Here is a 21,068-nt window from a genome sequence, read left to right as displayed (position 1 = left end):
CAGGGACCTATAGGTATGTGTGCATATATACACACATATATTAAAAGAATAATCTTTAAAATATTATACTGATCATGTAACCTATGAATAAATATTATTTACAGAAAGTACTTGGGAAAAAGTGACATAGGATATAAGTGGAAATCCAAGTAGGTGTGAGTGTGTGTACCATGGGAATCATATTGAAAACATACATGTTTACAATGATAGCATTATATTTGATTATAATTTTTTGCTAGTAATTTACGAATTGCAAATGTGGCTGTGAGAAAGTATATCAAAATACAGATGGTTTTACAATCTGGAACCTTGCATGCCAGATACTGTGTGAGAGCTTTCTGCCTTTAATGGATGGTGTTGCTTTGAAGTGGTATTCTGATTGACTGGAATTTAAACGTTTTTCTTCATGTGAAATGTCTCCTTGGATATTTGAGATTGATTTTATTATCCAAAACTATGCTTCATTTATTCTGTCCTTATTCTTCCTTAATGAAATAGACATAGCTAGAAATATATTAATCAGTAATATGGTATTTAATGGCTCAAAAGTTTGCATACACAAAAGAAGACCAAAACAGAACATAATTGCTTTGTTCAAAATTAAGTGATCCAGATTACAGGTTATGTGTTAATACATCTGTTGATCCTGATCTAAGTTCAAATGTTTTATCTCACACTTTAATAGTTAATTTTAGTACAATAGCATGTAAAAGGACAGGTAAACAATTCTATCATGTGGAAAAAGTAAATTTTACTATATCTGCAGTTCAAATATTTACTTGTCTATAAAACATACTTAATGAAAAGAAAATAAATATAAATATGCTGAGATCAGTGACCTTCAACAGTAGAAAGGTTACATTTTCCTATCTGAATAATTATTGTTATTTTTCTGTTTTTTGTATTATTGAACAAGGAATTTTTTTGAGACAGGGTTCTCTGTAGCTTTGGAGACTGTTCTGGAACTAGCTCTTGTAGACCAGGCTGGTCTTGAACTCACAGAGATCCACCTGCCTCTGCCTTCCAAGTGCTGGGATTAAAGGCATGTGTTGCGAATTAGGTCGGTACAATAAATAACCAAGCCAGCTCAAGAATAACAGTTGTATTTTAATGGTTAAAAAGGGGAAACTCACGCTCCAAGAGTGGGAGGTCCAATGTCCTATCTGTCTGGTGGGCACCATGCAGAGAGAGCACACATCTGGGTCCTCCCAGTTTTTCTTCCTGGGGTCCAGGTCGCCACGCCTTTAATTAGATGTGGTTGATTGACAGAGTTTCCCCATCATCTCCCCCTTTTGTCTAAACAAGATCGATCTAAACCCAATGTAACTATATATAATAGGAACAGATACCAAATATAAAATTACAAACATTAAACAATATTAAGCAAGGAACACATAACAAAAGTTTTACTAAACATTCTATTTCAAGGAGTCTAACCCTCTCCCCTTCCAACAACCCTCCCACCCACCCCCATGCACCCGAGGTTACCTGGGACTCTTGTCTATTTCCAATCTCTAGGAAGAAAACTACCTGAGTTTTCTTCAGGTTCACCTTCTTATTTAGCTGCTCTAGAATCACGAATAATAGGCTCAAAGACCTTTAATTATGGCTAGAATCCAGCTTGTCTAAATAATGAGGAAGGTAACTATAATTATCTAATCTTTAACTCCATCAAAGATCTGAGAAGGGAAACAATATTACTTAAGTAAACAGAAAGTGTAATCAAGACACTTTCAAATTGTGCAACAAATGACAGAGACAACTGACTACCTGGGCAATCACCCAAAGTTTCCACGCCTTTAATTAGATGTGATTGGTTGACAGAGTGTCCCCATCAGGAGTGCACCACCACTGCCTGGCTGAACAAATAATTTTTTATACCAAGTATAAAGGTGGAGAAATGGACATCTGAATGTCCACATTTAGGGATGTTGACTTTTGTTTGGTAGCTTCACTATTTATATTTGAAGTACAGAGACAACCATTACTAATTTGTGACTAATCTAGAGGAAGAGTATCCTTATATGAAGTAATAAAATTATAAAACTTCAAAATAAAAGAAATATATCCATATATATTTAAAATACATATTGAAGTTAAAATGAAATAGAATAAACTAATAGAGGGCTTTAAGATATCTTCCTACAATATTTAAGATTGCAAACATGATTTTGATAAGCATATAAGAAATATATACTTGAAAACTACTTAACAAGATTGAAAAGCAGTTTAAATATATTTCATAAAATCTTATTTATATTTTCTAATTAGATAGTAAATCACTTAAAGATATGAGTGTAAAAAATTAGCCTGGCCTGATAGTTTTAAAAGAAGCAAATAAATATCATCTGTATTAATCATACTGTGTTATTAGTTCCCAGAATATTGGTCATAGTAATTTCAAGCAAAGTTCAATTAAAATTTCTAATAAATTATAAGTTAATTTTGTTATTTTACATTATAATTATATGGATAAAAATGTCTAATTGTAGAACTTACATATCTTCTATTTTTACACGTTCAGTTCAGCAACTCCTCATGTTTTGTCCTCTTAGGTTATTGTTTCTATAATTTTTTACATAATGTTCTATTTATATATCATCATATTGCTTCTACTTATATAGATCAAAGATATGACAACAACACTTCACTAATTGTCTATGTAAGAAATTTTAGGATTTTTCACTATATTATTAAACAGTTTGTCTAAGATACATTTTTCTGAGATAGTTCATTTTTGTTAGATAGCTATTTTTTATTTTTTAAAGGCTCAAGGTTTTATTTTTTATGATATTTGAACAGATATCACAGATATGATATTTGTGATATAAACAGTGTGTAACTAAAAGTAAATAATGTTAATTAACTACAAAATTCATAACTTATAATTCCAAGTATCAGTTGAGTCTCAGTCAGAAAATACATTTTATCTCAGTTCAATTAAATCTTACACGTTGTTTAAGAGATTAAAAATCTGACTTAATGGATAATTTGATTGTACTTGCATATTTGACAATTCTTTTTTAAATTAAGTTTTGTATTTAAGTATTTCTGAAAGTACCTAAAAAATTTCACCCTCCTAAATCTGTCAAACTACAATTGTCAGAGTTAGATTCTAGGATTGCAAAGTGCAAATGATTCATTTATAATGAAAAATGTAAATAATTTTATGTTAGTAGAATTTTATAGTTACTTTACAAGGGCAAGTTTCCTTAACATCTCTACCTCTTTTCTTTCACAGAGTTGGATTATAGTTTTCTCTTATATGGAGAAATTTTTGAAAGTGCAGAAATCAATGGAGAGAGGTTATTAAACATCACCAGGAAGCAACTTAATGAACTTGGAATAGTCCGCACTGACCATCAGGATATACTGCTAAAAGCAGTTGCTCGTATTCGTCAAAAGGTGAGTTAAGGGTTTCTTGTCTGTATTGCTTGTCTTTCTACTTAGAAAAGAAAGAGGTGAGTTTGAAGCAAGAATATAGGTTGATGTTTGCTGCATGGTTTAAAACAAATCTCTATTTTGTATGTTTTCAGTTTTAACTTTTGATTGCCATGGACTCTGACAGTTGTGTTTAAGTGCTCTGATGACAGTTTATTTACTGTATTTTCATTATGGTTCTGTTTGAAGTAATTGTTGCTTTCTTAAGTTTTTTTATAAATAATTTCATTCATATACACAGTGTATCTTGATTACATTAGTCTCTTGCTCCATCCCTCTAAATCCACCCACCCTTTTCCCCAAAATCTTTCATCTCCTCCCAACTTCTTGCCTTTTAATTTATAACCCATTAATTTCCAGTTACTTCCACACATATACATGTGTGTGTTAAGTTATTCACTATAGCATGAACAACTAATCAATGGCCCCTCTCTCCCAAAGAAAAGTGTCTCTCTATTCCTCTGCATCCATTGAGTGTCATTAGCTTCTTAATTTGGAATATGCCATCCAGAATCCCTATTCCCTCTATGCTGATCTGTTAATATTGTGGATGTCTTGTGCAGGTAACCATTGCTGCTGTGAATATACTGTGTATCAGTCATGTCATAACTATAAGCCAGCCTTTTACAACATTTCTCTACATCCCCTGGCTCTTAGATTCTTTTCACCCCTCTTTGGTGGTTTACCCAGAACCTTTAGGGCAGGTAAAATTTCATCACTAGAATACATTAGACAATTCAACAGTAACTACTCACCAGAAAATATCATGTACATCCTTGTATTCTGTCTCAATGAAATAATTTATCCAGTTACAAAGGTCTTCACTATACAATATACAAAGTTCCATTACCACTACTTTCTTTCTTCATGTAAAATTTGTGGTGGAGACTATTCATTGTATTGGCACTACAAGTTCTTATTTAAATACCATTTAAAATTTTTCGCTTGACAAATATTAAAAGTATTAGTTTTTCTTTTTTTTTTTTTTTGATTTTTCGAGACAGGGTTTCTCTGTAGTTTTTGGTGCCTGTCCTGGAACTAGCTCTTGTAGACCAGGCTGGCCTCGAACTCACAGGGATTCGCCTGCCTCTGCCTCCCGAGTGCTGGGATTAAAGGCGTGCGCCACCACCGCCCGGCAAGTATTAGTTTTTCTAATGCAACTAACAATTATCTAATGTATCCTAGTGATGAAATTTTTGGTTCCTCGCCTCTAATTGAACTTAATGATTAAGTTACTAAGTTCCCCCTCAGCATTGTATTTATTTTTGATTAAAGGACAAAAGACATTATTGCAAAACATAAATTTATTCAACTTTATTGAACGGTTCAGGATCCTGAATATTATTAATTTCATGATTTCTAAATATTTAATGCCTTTTTTATCTTGTCAGGGGTTTGTCTTAGTAAAATTGCATTGTATTGTCTAATCGTGTAGGCCATATTTTATTGAACTTAAAAGTACTCTCATTGAAATAAAATTTTACCATTGCTTAGTAGCATTATTAATTAATTTTTCTCTAATAAAATATTTTCATTTATATTGTCCCAGTGCTTTATTACCACACAAAGAAGAAATACTACACTGTTTAAAAAGATTTTTTAAATGTTTGCTATGGTCACACACACACTCATATTCTCACAATTGTGAGTCTAGAGTAAGAGGTTGGGGAGTTCGAGGTCAGCCATTTCTGCATAGCAAGTTTAAGACCAGCCTGGGATATGTGAGATCTAGTCTTAAAAAAATCCAAGAAAATAAATAAATGATAAGAACCAGAGTATAAAACACCCTGCCTCTATAATCTGTGGAAAATGAAGTCCTTTAAGTCTATATTTAGGTAACCTGAAAAATTGTCTTTAATAACGTGTTGAACAATTAAACTATAAAGGTACACATGTCCTTAAAAGTCATAGAAAAATGAGTTTTTATATAGCTCTTCGAGCATGGACTTGTGGTAGGACTACTTCTGACTCAAATTCTAAAATTTAATCAAATACCGTATCATATTTTATTTAATTAATTTTAATTTACTTAGTTTCTATCTTTTGAGATAGGGTTACTCTGTGTACCTTTGGAGCCTGTCCTGGAACTAGTTCTTATAGACCAGACTGGCCTCAAACTCACAGAGATTCTCCTGCCTCTGCCTCCTGAGTAAGTGATGGGATTAAAGGCTTGCACCACCACTACTCATCTAATATTTTTTTTAGTTTCATTTTGCATCCCATCCACAGTTCTTCCATCCACCATTTTGCCACCTTCCCTCAATCTCCTCCCCAGCCCACCACCCCATTCACACCTCCCAATGGGTAAGGTAAGGGCTCCCATAGGGAGTCAAGAGAGTCTGGCACTTTAGATTGGGGCAGGACCAAGTCCCTCCCTCTTGCATTAAGGGTGAGCGTGCCATCCCACCATAGGTACTGGGCTCCAACAAACTAGGTTATGCATCCTGGTTTTAGTTACAGGAGCCTCACAGTCCAAGCTTCACCACTGTGGTCTCAGGATGAAACAGTGGTAACCTATTAGAAGACAATACTCAGGAGAATATGTACTAGGAAAAAAAAGATAACAGAATAACTTTTAATAGCAAGTGATTGCTTAGGAATTCACTTTTATATTATTTTAAACATGTGTATGCACATCTATCTATGTGAGTATAGCACATATATGCAGAAGCCCATGGGGTCCAGAAGAAGATTTTGGAGCCTGGGATTTGGAGTACAATAGGTTGTGAGAAGCCTAATATGGATTCTTGTAACTGAAGTCATGTCCTCTGAAACATCAACAAGCTCTTAACCATTAGGTCACCTGATGATTGCTTTCTTTTGTTTAAATTTGTTTTGTTTTTGGCAGCTTGACACAGGTAGTGTTATCCAAGAGAGGGACCTCAAAATACAAAACACCTCCATCAGATTGACCTGTAGGCAAATCTGTGGGACATTTTATTGATTAATAATTGATGTGTCAGGACCTATCGCACTGTGGGTAATTATATTCCTGGATAGGTGGACCTGAGTTTTATTAAGAAATAATTTGAACATGCCATAGGGTACAAGCCAGTAAGTACCATTCCACCATGGTTTCTGCTTCAGTTCCCTGTTTCAGGTTCCTGCCTTGAATCCCACAGATGATGAGTTATGATTTGGAAGACAAATAAACCCTTTTCATTTCCAAGTTGGTTTTGCTCGTGGTATTTTGACATAACAAAAAAAAGCAAACTAAAAAACATCTCTCCAGACCTCAGGTATTCATTTTTATTAGGAAATTATTTTTGTACTACCAAGGAAGGGTGAAACCTAAAAATTGAGACCATCTATCAGCAATTATGAAATATAACTGCACTATTACGCATATATTTAAGAGATTAAAATCCATTAGAGTTTCTTCAGTGTCAAATGGAAAGTAAGTAGGTATAACAAACATATTTACATATTAAATATGCATTTTCAGCAGATGAAATGAAGATATAGTACTGATTGGAAAATATAATATAAAATAACCATCCTTAAAATTTTATAGAACTAAGATATGATTTCTCTGTTTTTGAAGGTTGGATGATCAGGTTTAGGGATAAGATTTTGCTGTCTATCATAATAGTAGATGAAAATGCATACCTCAAATGGGTAAATAAGCTTTCTCCCAACAAAATGAAATTAATGAATAATAAGTGTGAGTTACAAATTTTGAGGTAATATTAGTAACACTGCTTGATTTTATGTAGCAGGTATGAGATATAAAGTTGTATCCCATAGTATAGTCAGAGATTTCATTACTTTGAGTTGTGAAAAAGAAATGTCAGAGGTAAATATTATCATGTACCTTTTATAATAATGACAGTTAATTACATTTCTTATGTTTGCTTAGTGAATAAATGAAGAGGGGTTTATAATTATTATCTTTTGGTTGAGAACTCTCTTGAATGAACTAAAATAAGAAACTAAAAAGATGAGTAGGGGTGAAGGCAGAATGGATAAGAAGGGGCTAGAGGCTATCTGACATGGAGGGGGATATAGAATCTGAAATAGATATATTTATGAAGAAGGGCATTTTGGGTAAGATCAAATATAACAGACAAAACTTTATATCCCAAATTTATGATGAGTGAATTCAGAGGTAGTTCATTTTTCTACATTAAAGTGTAATATTATGGCAGGGATAAGGATAAAAAGTCATGATTTACTTGTATTACTTTAGCTGAATCCTATAAAACATATAATTTATAGACTGTAACTATTATCACATTTGAATTTTAAAATCAACTCAGCAAGCATATTTGCATATTTAAGTTAGCTAAAGAAGAGATAGGAATTATTGACTCTTCATTCTCATATTTTTCATTCTTTTGTTAAGAAAGTGACAGTAGGGCTGGAGAGATGACTAAGTGGTTAGGAGCAGGTATTGCTCTTGCAAAGGACCTGAGTTTTTATTCCTAGTTCCCACCTCAGGCAGCTCACAACTATCTATAATTCAAGTCTCAGGGAGATCAGATGTGTTCTGGCCTCTAAGGGTACCTGCACTCACATGTACATATCTCCATCCACATCCACACATACACATAATTAAAATTTTTAAGTAGTAAAATTGATTATTAATAACGTTAGTAATGCTTTTAGATACTGTTAAGAAATCAATTTATTTCTAAAGAGATAAAAGAACATTTTCTGACACATACTGATGTAGAGTTACTTTTCACTATTTAGTCCGAAGCCATCAGGAAATACTCAGTGGTATTGACGTTGAAAGATAAAGATAAATAGAAAATCTCTTTTTATTGAATTTGCAATTTTCATTACTGAATTTTCTGCATAAGTTAATTGCAAGAGACACCCTTAAGCAAAAACAATATCAAAACAAGCAATTGACTACTGATAATCTCAGTTTATGTTGATGGGTACACATGCATTTGACAGTGTGAACATAGTAAATTGATTTGTATGTGAATCAATGGGTTTTCATTTCAGTTATACCATTCAAATAATGAAAATTACATGTTATGTAATTAAATTTTAATTCCTGTGAAAATAATTACATACAATAGTGAAGTAATGTTACTGTAAGTAGAAATATGGTTCTGTGGAAAGGTCTAATCTCAGAGGAGAAGTGAAGTTTCATTTTCTGGAATGGCTATTATTTTGTGGAGATTATTATATTTCTAAGAATTTTTGAAAAATACAAAAATAAAGTAATTTATTGCTTCTGCTATGCCACTATTAGCCAGTTTTATATGCTGTTTCCTAAATTTGGAAGTTTTCGGTAAAACATTAGACATCTAAAAATTTATTGTATTTCTCATCTTGAGTTGTTAGGTAAAAAGATGAAAAACTTTCTTCCTTTACATTCATGGTAGATTTATTTAATAAAGCACAGTAAAAATTTCCAGTTAAATCAGTCAGGGAAGGAGTATTTTAAGTTCTTGAGTCTTTTCTTCCCCCACTCAACACTGAAATGTGGAGATTACTGCACAGTATTCTTTAAAACATATTCTGTTGCCAAAGTCCCAGGTTGCTATGACAAATGGTTACAAATTTTAACTATGTTAGAAGAATGGAATGTGATTTAGATGATGACAAAGCAGATGGTTTACTGCTCAGCAAGTGGAAGGAAAGATTAGTAACTGACTTGGTCTCAAGACTCAACTTCATTCAAGTTAATTTACCACCATTGAGCTTAGCTTTGAAAGTTATCAAAGACACAGTTAAAAATATTTTTCATATCAGGCCTGTAAACCTTTCCTAGAATATGCTTAGTTTTCATGGAGATATCATTTGATCTTTTGACTTTTCCAGTACAAGTGGTATATTTCAAGAGCTACAAAGGGATTTTAATTGAAAAAAAAAACAACCCGAATGTTAATTTATTGAGTATTGCATAGCAGTATGTTTATGAATGGGAAATTTTTAAAAATAAACATTATAATGAATAAAACACTTCTTTAAGTGTAGTGGGAAGAAAAACCTACATATGAAAATGAATCTGATAAAATTACTTATGAATGTAAAGCATAAATAGTCTTACTATGCTTTCTTTGTTACTGTATTTATGACTAATTTCATGTTATAAAACATTATCCATTTTGCTTTTTAATCATTTTTTATTCTTTATGTCATTTTATTTATCCTGTTTTAATTCTTTGTTATTATATTGAAAGAGATTTGGAATCTTTGCTCAGTACTTAAACCTTCTCTCCTAAAGCAACTTAGTTTTATTCTGTTCCTCTTAGAATTAGTATATAATAGTTATATATAAGTGATGAATTTCAATATAGCATTTTCATATATGCATATTATGTGCCTTGATCATATTTCTTTCCATATGTAATTATTTATTTACCCTCATGATTAATCTTCATTTTTTTATCATTCTATTATTTAACAGTCTACAAGAAAAAAAAATCTGAAATAATTATACAATCTTAAAATCTAAATTAACCTTTATTTTGGCCTTTCTTCTACATCAAATTTTTCAAGTCCTATTAATAGAAATTAAGGTCTAATGTAAGGATCAAATATATGTGATAGCAAAAACTAATGCCTGATCAAATAGTTGAATAAATATCTGGTTCCAAGTAGAAGACTGTATTGAGAACAAAGAAAATTATTATTATCTTACTAGGTAATTTACCACTCATATAGCCTATAGAGTAGAAACTTGTTCAAATATTCATAGCTATTTAAATTCCAGAATTGATGGCTGGTTAATTTTATAGACTCTGAGGTAAGTTACAGTTGTGATGGGGGACTTGAACTATTTGGACAGCTGCTGGAAATGTCATTCTATTAATAGCAAGACATGTGCCTGACTATGCCTACCATTCCCGTCTTTCACTACTAGTTGCTAACTATAAGATGACATGATCAGTCTCCCAAAGCTTCCTGTTACTGCTAAATAGTTTTCTTAGATTTGGACCAGGAACACAATCATAATGGTTTTATTTTCTGAGAGATAAGATTACCAAGGGTTCACGTCTCCAGATTCAGGTGAATTTTATCTGGGTATGGGAGTGGGAAGTAAACACATATACATAGCATTTCAGGAGCAGGAACGGTAACCTTAAACAGAAAATATGTCAAAATCTGGGGCTGGAAATTTTGTCAATTAAGAATATTTTACATTTTTTCTCAGAATGTAAACATTTTTAATGTTTAAAAGATATTGATTGAATAAGAATATAGTTTCAGAGATGTAGATAATTGCATAGGCTGATAATATTAATATATATGCATAGATATGTTTGTAAAATAGAAATAGTACTAAAATGTTCAGATTGCCACATTTTATGTTTTCTTTATTGTAAACTCTTTTTAAAATTCTATATATTTTGGGGTTTGTTTCTTTAATAAGTTGTCTTATTTCCCCCTCTTCACGTGTTTAGGGTAAAATTGAAGAGCAAGCTATGTCAAGAGAAGACCAGGTAAGAAAGCAATGGTAACAGCAATAAAAACAAATCTATTAGCATAAAGTAAAGAAAATAAATTTTGCAATATTAAGGATTTAATTATAATGATACGGATATAATCTGCTTTGCAACTTCATGGTGAAAATATAGTTAATAAGATGTTTCAGAGTCTTTGCTCTTAACACCTGTTTTTAATGTGGAAAAAATGTGAGTCAAATGGGATCTTTTTAGTATGTCAGATATCCAGATGGGAAACATTTGGATGGCTAATTGGTTCATGTTGCATGAATATTAGTTAATACTGTTTCCTTAAAAGTTCTAGCATCTCATATTTTTTGGTCTTAGGATTTTGGATGTCTTGGCAGTTAGGTATATTCCTGTCTTTCGTCTTTCCTGTATTGATTAAGCATATTCATTCTCTCTCTCTCTCTCTCTCTCTCTCTCTCTCTCTCTCTCTCTCCCCTTCCCTCCCACCCTCCTTCCCTCCCTCCCCCTCCCTCCCTTCATCCCTCCCTCCCTTCCTCCCTCTCTTGTCGGTGTAGGGGGAGAGAGAGAGAGATATTGAGAGAAGAGAGTATGTAATGGTATTATAGCATGCAAGATTTCAATTATTCCTGCACAAAACATTATTTTACCTTTTTGATGTAATATAAAAACTATATATCATGAATTTTTTTGGTTTTACTTCTTTTTGTGTGCACCATATATGTTTACTCAATAATTTTATCATTACCGTGATCTTGTGTGTGTATGTATATATTTATATATGTATATATGTATACATATTCATATATATATATAAAGAGAGAGAGAGAGAGAAAGTTAAAGTAACAGAGGGACTCTTAAACATGGATGTATTTCATTGAAAGGTTTTTACTTAATTCATTTTCTATCACTGTACTTAACAGAACCTAATTAATAAATAAGAATAAACAAAGAAAGTATATAAAGAGTCTCAAAGATTATTTTTACATAGTCTTAAAAACAGTCAACTTAGTATAGACGATATGTATGTAGGAATTAACATTTTAATGATTAAAAAACACATAATGTCTTCCATGGTGCGATTAATTTAGATATGTAAGTGTTCAATTTTAAAATGTGATGTTTCAAATTCAAAGTGAATAAGGCCAGTATCTTTAATGTAGCCTATCTTATGAAGAGTTTCTCTACTTTGTTACTTTGTCCCAACATCAAATATTCTTAGAGATTCACATCATTTCTGGTTTGTGTCACTTTAACGTACTATTATGGCTTGCTTTTAAATGTCTACAGTACTTTCTAACGGAAAAACATAAATAAATGACATATTAGAGTTATTAAGTGAAATTTTGCTAAAATGTGTTTTATGTTCATTTTATTTGGAATTATATTAATATTTTTTCTGTTATTTAATTTTAATTTAGGGATAATATTGGACACATAAAATTAGTTTAGTATATGGAAACATCATATCATGACTCTAAATTATTCGACATAGAGATTTAGAATGTATGTTCTGTAGTTAAGCTGCCTGTGTTTAAATTCCAGATGACAATTATTAATTGTGTGACTCTCGACATAAATGTGTCTCAGAGCTTACTGTTAGATTTATCTGTAAATAAAGATGTGAATGATAAAAAACATATCTTTTAAATTATACCTAATATGTGATCATTAATGTTAGGATTGTTTCTTCATGGTACTAAATAATTGTTTGCTATATTTACTATTTCTCTCTGTCCACCATTTTCCAACCCTTTCTCAGTTTTTTACCTCTTTTTCCTCTTCTTCCTTTTGTTGTTATTGCTGTTAGTGTTACATAAATATTTTCTTCTTATATAATTTACCTAGAGCAGTGGTTCTCACTGTTCCTAATGCTGCAACCCTTTGATATGATTTCTCATGTTGTGGTGACCACAACCATAAAATGTCTTGCTACTTCATAACTGGTACTTTGTTACTGTTATGAATTTTAATGAAAATATCTGATATGCAGGGTGTATTATTTTCTACACATCTGAAAGTGTCATATGACCCTAGGGAAGTCACGATACTCAAGCTGAGAAACACTGACTACCATAATCTCTCCTTGGCTTTAACCTCCTCAGAACAATCTATTTCTCAGAATTCTAGCAGATGAATCTTAGACCCCTCCTAGGTTTAGTGCCTGTCCTTAATACTAGCTCTCCATTTTTTTTTGCATTCTTATTTTCTTTACTTCACTTCAGGCAATCAAGTTCTCTATCTGTTGATTGCTAAGAACATCAGATGGTATGGATGAAGAGAAAAGGAGGCGAGCCATAGTAAAAACATATAACGGCAACAATAAAAGCAAAATATTAACAATTTATATCTATTACTGTAAAACACATAAATCTATTCATATGTTAATATATTTTATTACAGACACTCATAATATTTAAGGCTTAATGACTTGTTTAGGGACTTTATATGATCTGATATTTTCTCATCAGGATATGTATAGAACACACACAAATATATATATTCACATATCATCTATAATCTATATATTTTCAGGAGAGAAATGTCAAAACAATTAAATAAAATTACAAAAACATTTCTAGAGAAGGTGTTATTTATTTCCGTCTAGTTTGTAAAATAGTATGGGACTAGACCCTTCAACAAAGGTTTTGTGAGGTTGGCCCATCCTTACTAAAAATTATAAAACCCAAGCAAAAGGAACAGAGGTTAAAATACATGTGTTTGGTACATAGTGAAACCTTATACCCTTGGCCGTATGGATATAACAGAAGATTAGTTGGAAATTTTTGTGGATATCTGTAATGCTTTGTATCTCCAAGAATAGAAGTTATTAAGGAAGTCTACTTTTAACTTTTGCTATAATGTTCTAACTCAACTTCTAAGTCAAAAGAAAAATAATATTTTTGGGTTGTATGTATAAATCATTTTGTTGATGTTTTTTCATGTTTTGGCTATTGCTACACTTTGTGGAAAATAAATGAATAATTTTTGTGACAAATCAAAGGTTAAGCGTTTTTTACGTGATGGAAATATTGCATATATTTTTGCTGAATTGCTGAATTGTAAGACATGATGAACTTGCTTCACAGCCAGAAAGTGTAGCTAAAATGTTCAGCTTCAAGTTGAGTAAGAGTCCCTGACTGTAAAACAAAATATGTTGTGACAAACCTCTCTCTGACCTACACACACACACACACATACACACATACACACACACACACTTATAAAGAAACTAAATGAAGAATGAATATATAAAGGAATTGCACACTTGGTAAAAGCTGCATAGTGTCTGTGCTGTGTAGAAAACTGACAAATATTATATATATATATATATAGTACTAGCATTAAGTGAGTATAGTATAACACTTTCAAATAATAATGAAATATACAGTATTTACTGTAAATATATATACCCAACTGATACTGTGGAAAAGTCTTTATTGATTTTGACCTAATGTAGCCAACTATGCTTTCAGCTAATCACTGTAATTTCATCATAAATTTTAGTGAGCTTTTGTTCCAATTAATGAGTAAAAATGAATTAATTAATATATGCAGTGTAAATTCCCTCAATTACTAATAATGTTAATCAAGTTTTTACTTAAATTAATTTTTAAAATTCAGAATAATACTTCATATTTTATGCTATTCATAATAGACAAAAATGTCACATTTTAAGTAAAATCTGTCATTTGACTAAGAAAATAATAAAGATATAATTTTCATGCTTATTAATCCCATATAAATATTTTATGATTGAATTTAAGGTACCCACTGATAGACTTGGCAAAGGGAGTAGAGTAGCATAACATCATATTAGTGCAGTAGATGTAAATATCTTAAAAACTACAAATTGCTAAGTGTGTAAAAACAATAAGTCATAAATTTTGATAATGTTATATTACCTTTATTTTTGTATTATCTATTTAATTACATTTTTGTGTTTGTACTTGTGTGTATGTGTGTTTGTATAAATGTACATACATGTATATGGAGATTCATGACACATATGTATGCATGCATGAGTATTCCATAGAAATAGTTCACCTATCCTTCCTTAAGTTCTAGCTCCCTTTTATTTGGGACAAGGTCTCTTACAGGCCTGTAATTTATGAAGCTGACTAAAGTTAACATGGGTAGCCTATGGGCCCCAGAGATCTGCCTGTGTCTGCTTCCCCAGGGCTGAGATTTTAAAAGCATGCTAGATACCTGGCTTTTATTTTTAATGTGTGTTTTGAGGTTAGAATTCCTGCCCTTGTGTTTGCAAGGAAAGTACTCTATCAACTGAAACATCTCTCCAGAGCTTGGGTTTTATTTTTAATAATGTAAGAAATTGTAGAACTTATTATAATTTAACAGTTTGCCTCTAGCAAGCCAATAAACGACAACTTTAGTGATTTGTTAGGAAGTTATTAGTTTCATTGATTAAATAAGAATCTGTAACCAGTGTTGGGAGTTACTAAGTACATTAAAGTGTTAGACAACATTAATCATACAGAATAAATCAGTATAATAAAGAAGTGATTGTTAAAATTATGCTGCCAGCATCTCTCCCTGGAGGCCAACATCTGTGTGTTGGATGATGTGTTTAGTATTGGTTATTTGTGGCATTGTGTCACATCTCTCCTTTGAAAACTTTTAATTTATTATTGTAAAATGAATTAACCTCCAAATATTATGCAAGTTGCTAAGAAGTGAAGATGAAATTTAGATAGAATTTAGGATAGAGGGGATTGGCATATGAAGATGATGTCAAGAATTCTACCTTAGTATTAACTCTGAAACAAGTATCAGCAAGTATATTATCAGTTGCTGTTTAATAAATTGCCAGAAGCTGGATGGCTTGTAGTGATAGTAATTTACTACTTAGAACTCTGTAATGCATATGTTCAATATTACTCTCAGTAGACTAATATCAAAGTTCTATGAGAGAATTATTGCCTTGTTTATTCAGACTGTTGGAAAAATCATGTTCCTCGGTATTAACCGATATGAGTCTTTTTTCCTTGTTGGTTGTCAGTGGAAATCATTCTCAGATACTGAAGGATCTGCCCCCTCCTTTTGCCTCATAGCTTCCGTCATCTTAAAAGGCAAAAATAGCTTATGTTTCTATTATTTTTTAATTTCTTCTGAGTCTTTTTCAGTTATCACAGTTTTTTGAACATTTTCTTCATGTTTTTATTGAGCTATGTATTTTTCTCCACTCTCCTTGTTTCCTCCCCCTCCACTTCTACCCTCTCCCATAATCTCCTCACTCCCAATTTACTCAGGAGATCTTCTCTTTTTCTACTTTCTATGTAGATTAGATCCATGTATGCCTCTCTTAGGGTCCTCTTTGTTGTCTAGGTTCTCTGTGCTTGTGAATTTTAGACTGTTTTTCTTTGATTTATGTCTCAAAGTCACTTATGAGTGAGTGCATATTATATTTTTCTTTGTGGGTCTGGGTTACCCCACTCAATATGATGTTTTCTAGATCTATCTTTTGCCTGAAAATTTCAAAATGTTTTTTTTTCCTCTGCATAGTACTCCACTGTCTAAATGTACCACATTTTCTTTATTCATTCCTTGGTCGAAGAGCATTTAGGTTGTTTCCAGTTTCTGACTATTGCAAATAATGCCCTGTGAAATAGTTGAGCACATGTCTTTGTGGTATGATTGAACATCCTTTGGGTGTATACCCAAAATTGATATTGCTGGGTCTTGAGGAAAGTTGTTTCCTAATTTTCTGAATAATTGCTATACTGATTTCCAAAACAGCTATACCAGTTTGCACTTTCACCAGCAATAGAGGAGTGTTTCCTTTACTCCACATCCTCTCCAGCATAAGGTGTCATCACTGATTTTGGGCTTGACCATTCTTACTGGTGTAAGATGGAATCTCAGTGTTGTTTTGATTTGCATTTCTCTGATGGCTAAAGATTGAGCATTTCCTTAAGTGTCTTTCAGTCATTTTATTTTTATTTATTTATTTATTTATTTATTATTTATGGTTTTTCGAGACAGGGTTTCTTTCTAGCTTTTGGCTAGCCAGGCTGGCCTCGAACTCACAGAGATCCACCTGCCTCTGCCTCCCGAGTGCTGTGATTAAAAGTGTGCACTGCCACTGCCCAGCTTCTTTCAGTCATTTTAGAATCTTCTGTTTAGAGTTTTCTGTTTAAATTTGTACCCATTTTTTTTGTTGGATTACTTGTTCTCAGTTTCTTGAGTTCTTTGTATATTTTGGGGATCTGCACTGTGTCTGATGTGGAGTTGGTGAAGATCTTTTTCCATTTTGTTGGCTGCCATTTTGTCTTGTTTACTGTGACCTTTGCTTTACAGAAGCTTCTCAGTTTCAGGAGGTCCCATTTATTAATTATTGTTCTCAGTGTTTGTACTACTGGGGTTATATTTAGGAAGTGGTATCCTGTGCCAATGTGTTCAAGTATAATTTGCACTTTTCTATGAGGCTCAGTGGTTGATTTTATGTTGAGGTCTTTTATCCATTTGGACTTGAGTTTTCTGCTTGGAAATAGATATGGACCTATTTTCATTCTTCTACATGTTGATATACATTTATGCCAACAGCATTTGTTGAATATGCTTTCTTTTTTCCATTTTATATATATTTTTTTGTTTCTTTGTCAAAAAACAGGTTCATGTAGGTTTGTGGATTCATATCCAGGTTTTCAATTTGATTTCATTGGTCTTCCTGTTTTTATGCCAATACCAGGCTGTTTTCAGTACTGTATCTCTATAGTAGTGTTTCAAGTTGGGGATTGTGATGCCTCCAGAAGTTCCTTTATTGTCCAGGATTGGTTTGGCTATCCTGTTTGGTTTATTTTATTTTATTTTGCTTCTCCATATGGAGTTGAGTATTCTTTCGAGGTTTGTGAAGAATTTTGCTGGGATTTTGATGGGCATTGCATTGAATCTGTAGGTCTGTAGGTTGCTTTTGGTAAGATTTCCATTTTTACTATGTTAATTCTACCTACCTGAGAGTATGAGAGATCTTACTATTTTCTTGTGTCTTCTTCAGTTTCTTTCTTATGAGATTTAAAGTTCTTTTTATATGGGTCTACCGCTTGTTTACTTAGAGTTACTTCAAGATATTTCATGTTATTTGTGGCTATTGTGAAGGATGGTGTTTCTCTGATTTCTTTCTCAGCCCATTTATCATCTGTATAAAGGAGGGCTACTATTTTTTTAAGTTTATCTTGTATCCTGCTACATTACTGAAGGTAATTTATAAGTTGTATTTTCTGTTTTCTAATGGTGCCTTTAGAGGCTTATACGAATTATACTGGACCCACCTATGTAGACTTACACTAATTATACTGGGCCCACCTGTGTAATACAATATAATCTTTACATTTTAAGGTCAGCTGATCTGTACCTTTGATTCTATCAGCACTCCATGGTCAATTGTTCTCTTCATTTTTACCTGCTGTGGACCTCTGAAGAAGCCTTGAGTCTACTGGGAAAAGACATTTCATTGACATGTGGTCAGAACTAGGCTTCTCTTTTGGTATAATGATGTGTATTTAGTGTACAATTTGAATTTTTTTGGTTTATGAAAATGAGAAAAGTAGGTTCTCCTATAGGGTCTATGACCTCTCTAGTCAAGTCTAGTTGGTTAGATTTACAGCACTAGGCATGAATTCCCTACTGAGCAGAAATTAACTTCAATTAGACTGCCAATGGCTAACTATGTGATAAAAATGCCATCCTTGTACCACTGAGGATATCTTGCTGGGCTAGTGTGGTTCATAAGCTTTACAAATGTATAAAACTGCTGAATGCTTTTCTGCTTTGGCAGCTTGCATATCTCATTCTGGTATCATGAAAGCTATTCCTCAGAAAGGAAGCTTTTCTAAATTTGAGTGCCTTCAGTGATATAGAGTCTCACCTTCAAGTTCTAAGAGACAACCAATAGCAATGATAATAGCCTATATTGTTTTGAGAGTCTCTTGAATAACCTTGGACTACAGTTCAATGGGAGGTTTCACACAGCTGTAGCAAGGATTTTGCTCTATAGTGTATGGCTCTTGGGGGACTATTATCACTCCCTGTGGCATAGTTTCAGTTAAAATGATGTAATTATAGTATTTCAAAAGCATCAAATAATTTCAAATATGTGTGTGTATGTGTGAGTGTGTGCATGCACGCACACACACGTGCACATATTTTAAGGGAATGTATAAAATAATATCTCCCTATGGCTCTTTATAATATCCTTAGTGTTATTTATCTCTTTTTCCCTCTGTATAACCCTCCCCCCAGTTAAAATCTCTGTCCAGGTTTTCACATTTTCCCTTTCCTAGCAGCATGTACTGGTATAACACTCTGTGGAGTGTCTTCTTTTCTACTATACCACTGTTCCTTTCTACTTTCTGGCTTCTGTAGTTGTTTTGGGTTATATACTCAAATCTAAAGTTTAAGAGCTGGGCTCTACAGGTAAAAGGAAGCATGTGGAGTTTCATTTTCTAAATCTGTATTAACTAACTACAATATTTTCTTAATTCCATCTATTTGCCTGAAAATTACCTGATTTCAGTTTTCTTTACAGCTAGATAGTATTCTGCTGTGTATATGTACCACATTTTCATTTTTTACCAGCTAGAAAATATTTAAGTTGTTTTCATATCCCAGCTATTATGACTAGAGTGGCAATGAATTTGACTCTGCAAGTATCTGCATAGGATACCAAGTCCTTCGGGTATTTGCCGAAGAGTATAATAGCTGGATCATGTGGTAGATCTACTTTTAGTTCTTTGAAAGTTCTCCACACCAATATCCTAGTGGCTGTAGCAGTTTGCATTTCCACCAACAATGAGCGGTGGTTCCCCTTTCTCTGTACTATTCCCAGCATTTGTCAGTTGTTTTCTTTTTAAATAATATTTTCATTAATTCAAAATTTATTTTGATCTTATTTAACCTCCTCCCTTAATCCATCTCCCCTATCTGTTAGTTAGACTTTTTAAATTGGAAAATTGAAACCATTACCATGAAAAGTTATTATTGACAATTATGTATTCCTGTTGTTTGGTTGCTTTACTATGACTAATTCTTAAGCTTGGTCTTTTGGTGGTGATCCATGGATCTCAAATGCTTTGTTTGTACCTTTTAACTATTTTATATTTATTATTTGCCCAGTGTTATAATTTATCTAGTTCTTACTTATGCCCAGTATTCTGTCTTCTACTTGATGCACTCCTTTAAGGATCATTTCCATTGATAGTTTTTTTTGCATACTGAAAATTCTCATTTGTAATATTTCAATGAGATTTTTTTCAATATCTTTTATATGAATTCTTTCCTCATATTCTTTACTGATTTATTTAATTCCACAGTTTCTATTCTACTTGAATTTATTTAGGAATTTGTTCATGTACTATTATCATAATCATTCTTCTCAATTTTTAATTATTTCATCTAATGCACTATCCTGGAATCCATTTTTGTAGAATTGATAGTTTCTGAGGTATTTTGTCTTAATTTTCTTTCCTGTTTCTTAATTGGAATATATATATTTGGAAATAGGCTAGTGGCTGGATTCTTTTGTTTTTGTATTTTAGGGACCCATATTCTTTAAAATGAAGTCTTTAAAAAATTTATGTGGGACTAGACTGTAATAGGGCAGAGGTAGGTGGATCTTTTTGAGTTCCAGACCGGCCTGGCCTACAAGGTGAGTTTGAGAGCAGAGGACAGTTAGGACTATTACACAGAGAAAATCTTTCTTGAAAAACCAAAAACAACAGCAACAACAAAAACTTATGCCTGAGGAGGCCATAGGTCTTAAGCACAAATCTGCTGATATTATTTTCTAAATTAACACATAATTAATGACATTCTAAATGTTTATAGAATAGTGTTGCTCTCAGCCTTAGCCAGAGAAGCTTCTTGTTGCAGTGGGTGGTTTTATTAATGTAGAAACCCAGAACTGGTCAAAGCTCTGAAAAAGTGAGAATAAATGACTGTTGGCTCTTCAGCTGTACACAAGACACCATTCTATTTTTATATGACATTGTCTTTTCTCCTCTCATATTGTTTGTCTTCTGTTTACTTTTCTCATTGATCTAATACTATTGATACTACAATTGCTACTACATTGATCTAACCCTATGTTTCTTATTTACTTTCTTCTGTTTACTTTTCTCATTGATCTAATACTATTGATACTACAATTGCTACTACATTGATCTAACCCTATGTTTCTTATTTACTTTTGATTCATTCCCATAATAACGAATGTCGTTTGGGAGGTGTTTCTGA

The 21,068-nt window shown here is 32.5% G+C and overlaps 1 protein-coding gene across 1 annotated transcript in view; it reads left to right on the top strand.

Moving 5' to 3' along the window:
• Positions 1-21,068, top strand: part of LOC125389245 (uncharacterized) — a 209,560-nt gene that overhangs the window by 59,407 nt on the left and 129,085 nt on the right. Inside the window, exons 2-3 of the mRNA XM_085684403.2 lie at positions 3,242-3,405; positions 10,809-10,847. Of these exons, the coding sequence (XP_085540529.2) occupies positions 3,242-3,405; positions 10,809-10,847 (203 nt within the window). The remainder of the gene's footprint in view (positions 1-3,241; positions 3,406-10,808; positions 10,848-21,068) is intronic.

The sequence above is a fragment of the Myodes glareolus genome, chromosome X, assembly GCF_982192425.1.
Source record: "Myodes glareolus chromosome X, mMyoGla1.1, whole genome shotgun sequence".
Classification (NCBI taxonomy): domain Eukaryota; kingdom Metazoa; phylum Chordata; class Mammalia; order Rodentia; family Cricetidae; genus Myodes; species Myodes glareolus.
Note: the sequence above shows the minus strand (reverse complement) of the source record. Positions and strands in the feature narration are given on the sequence as shown.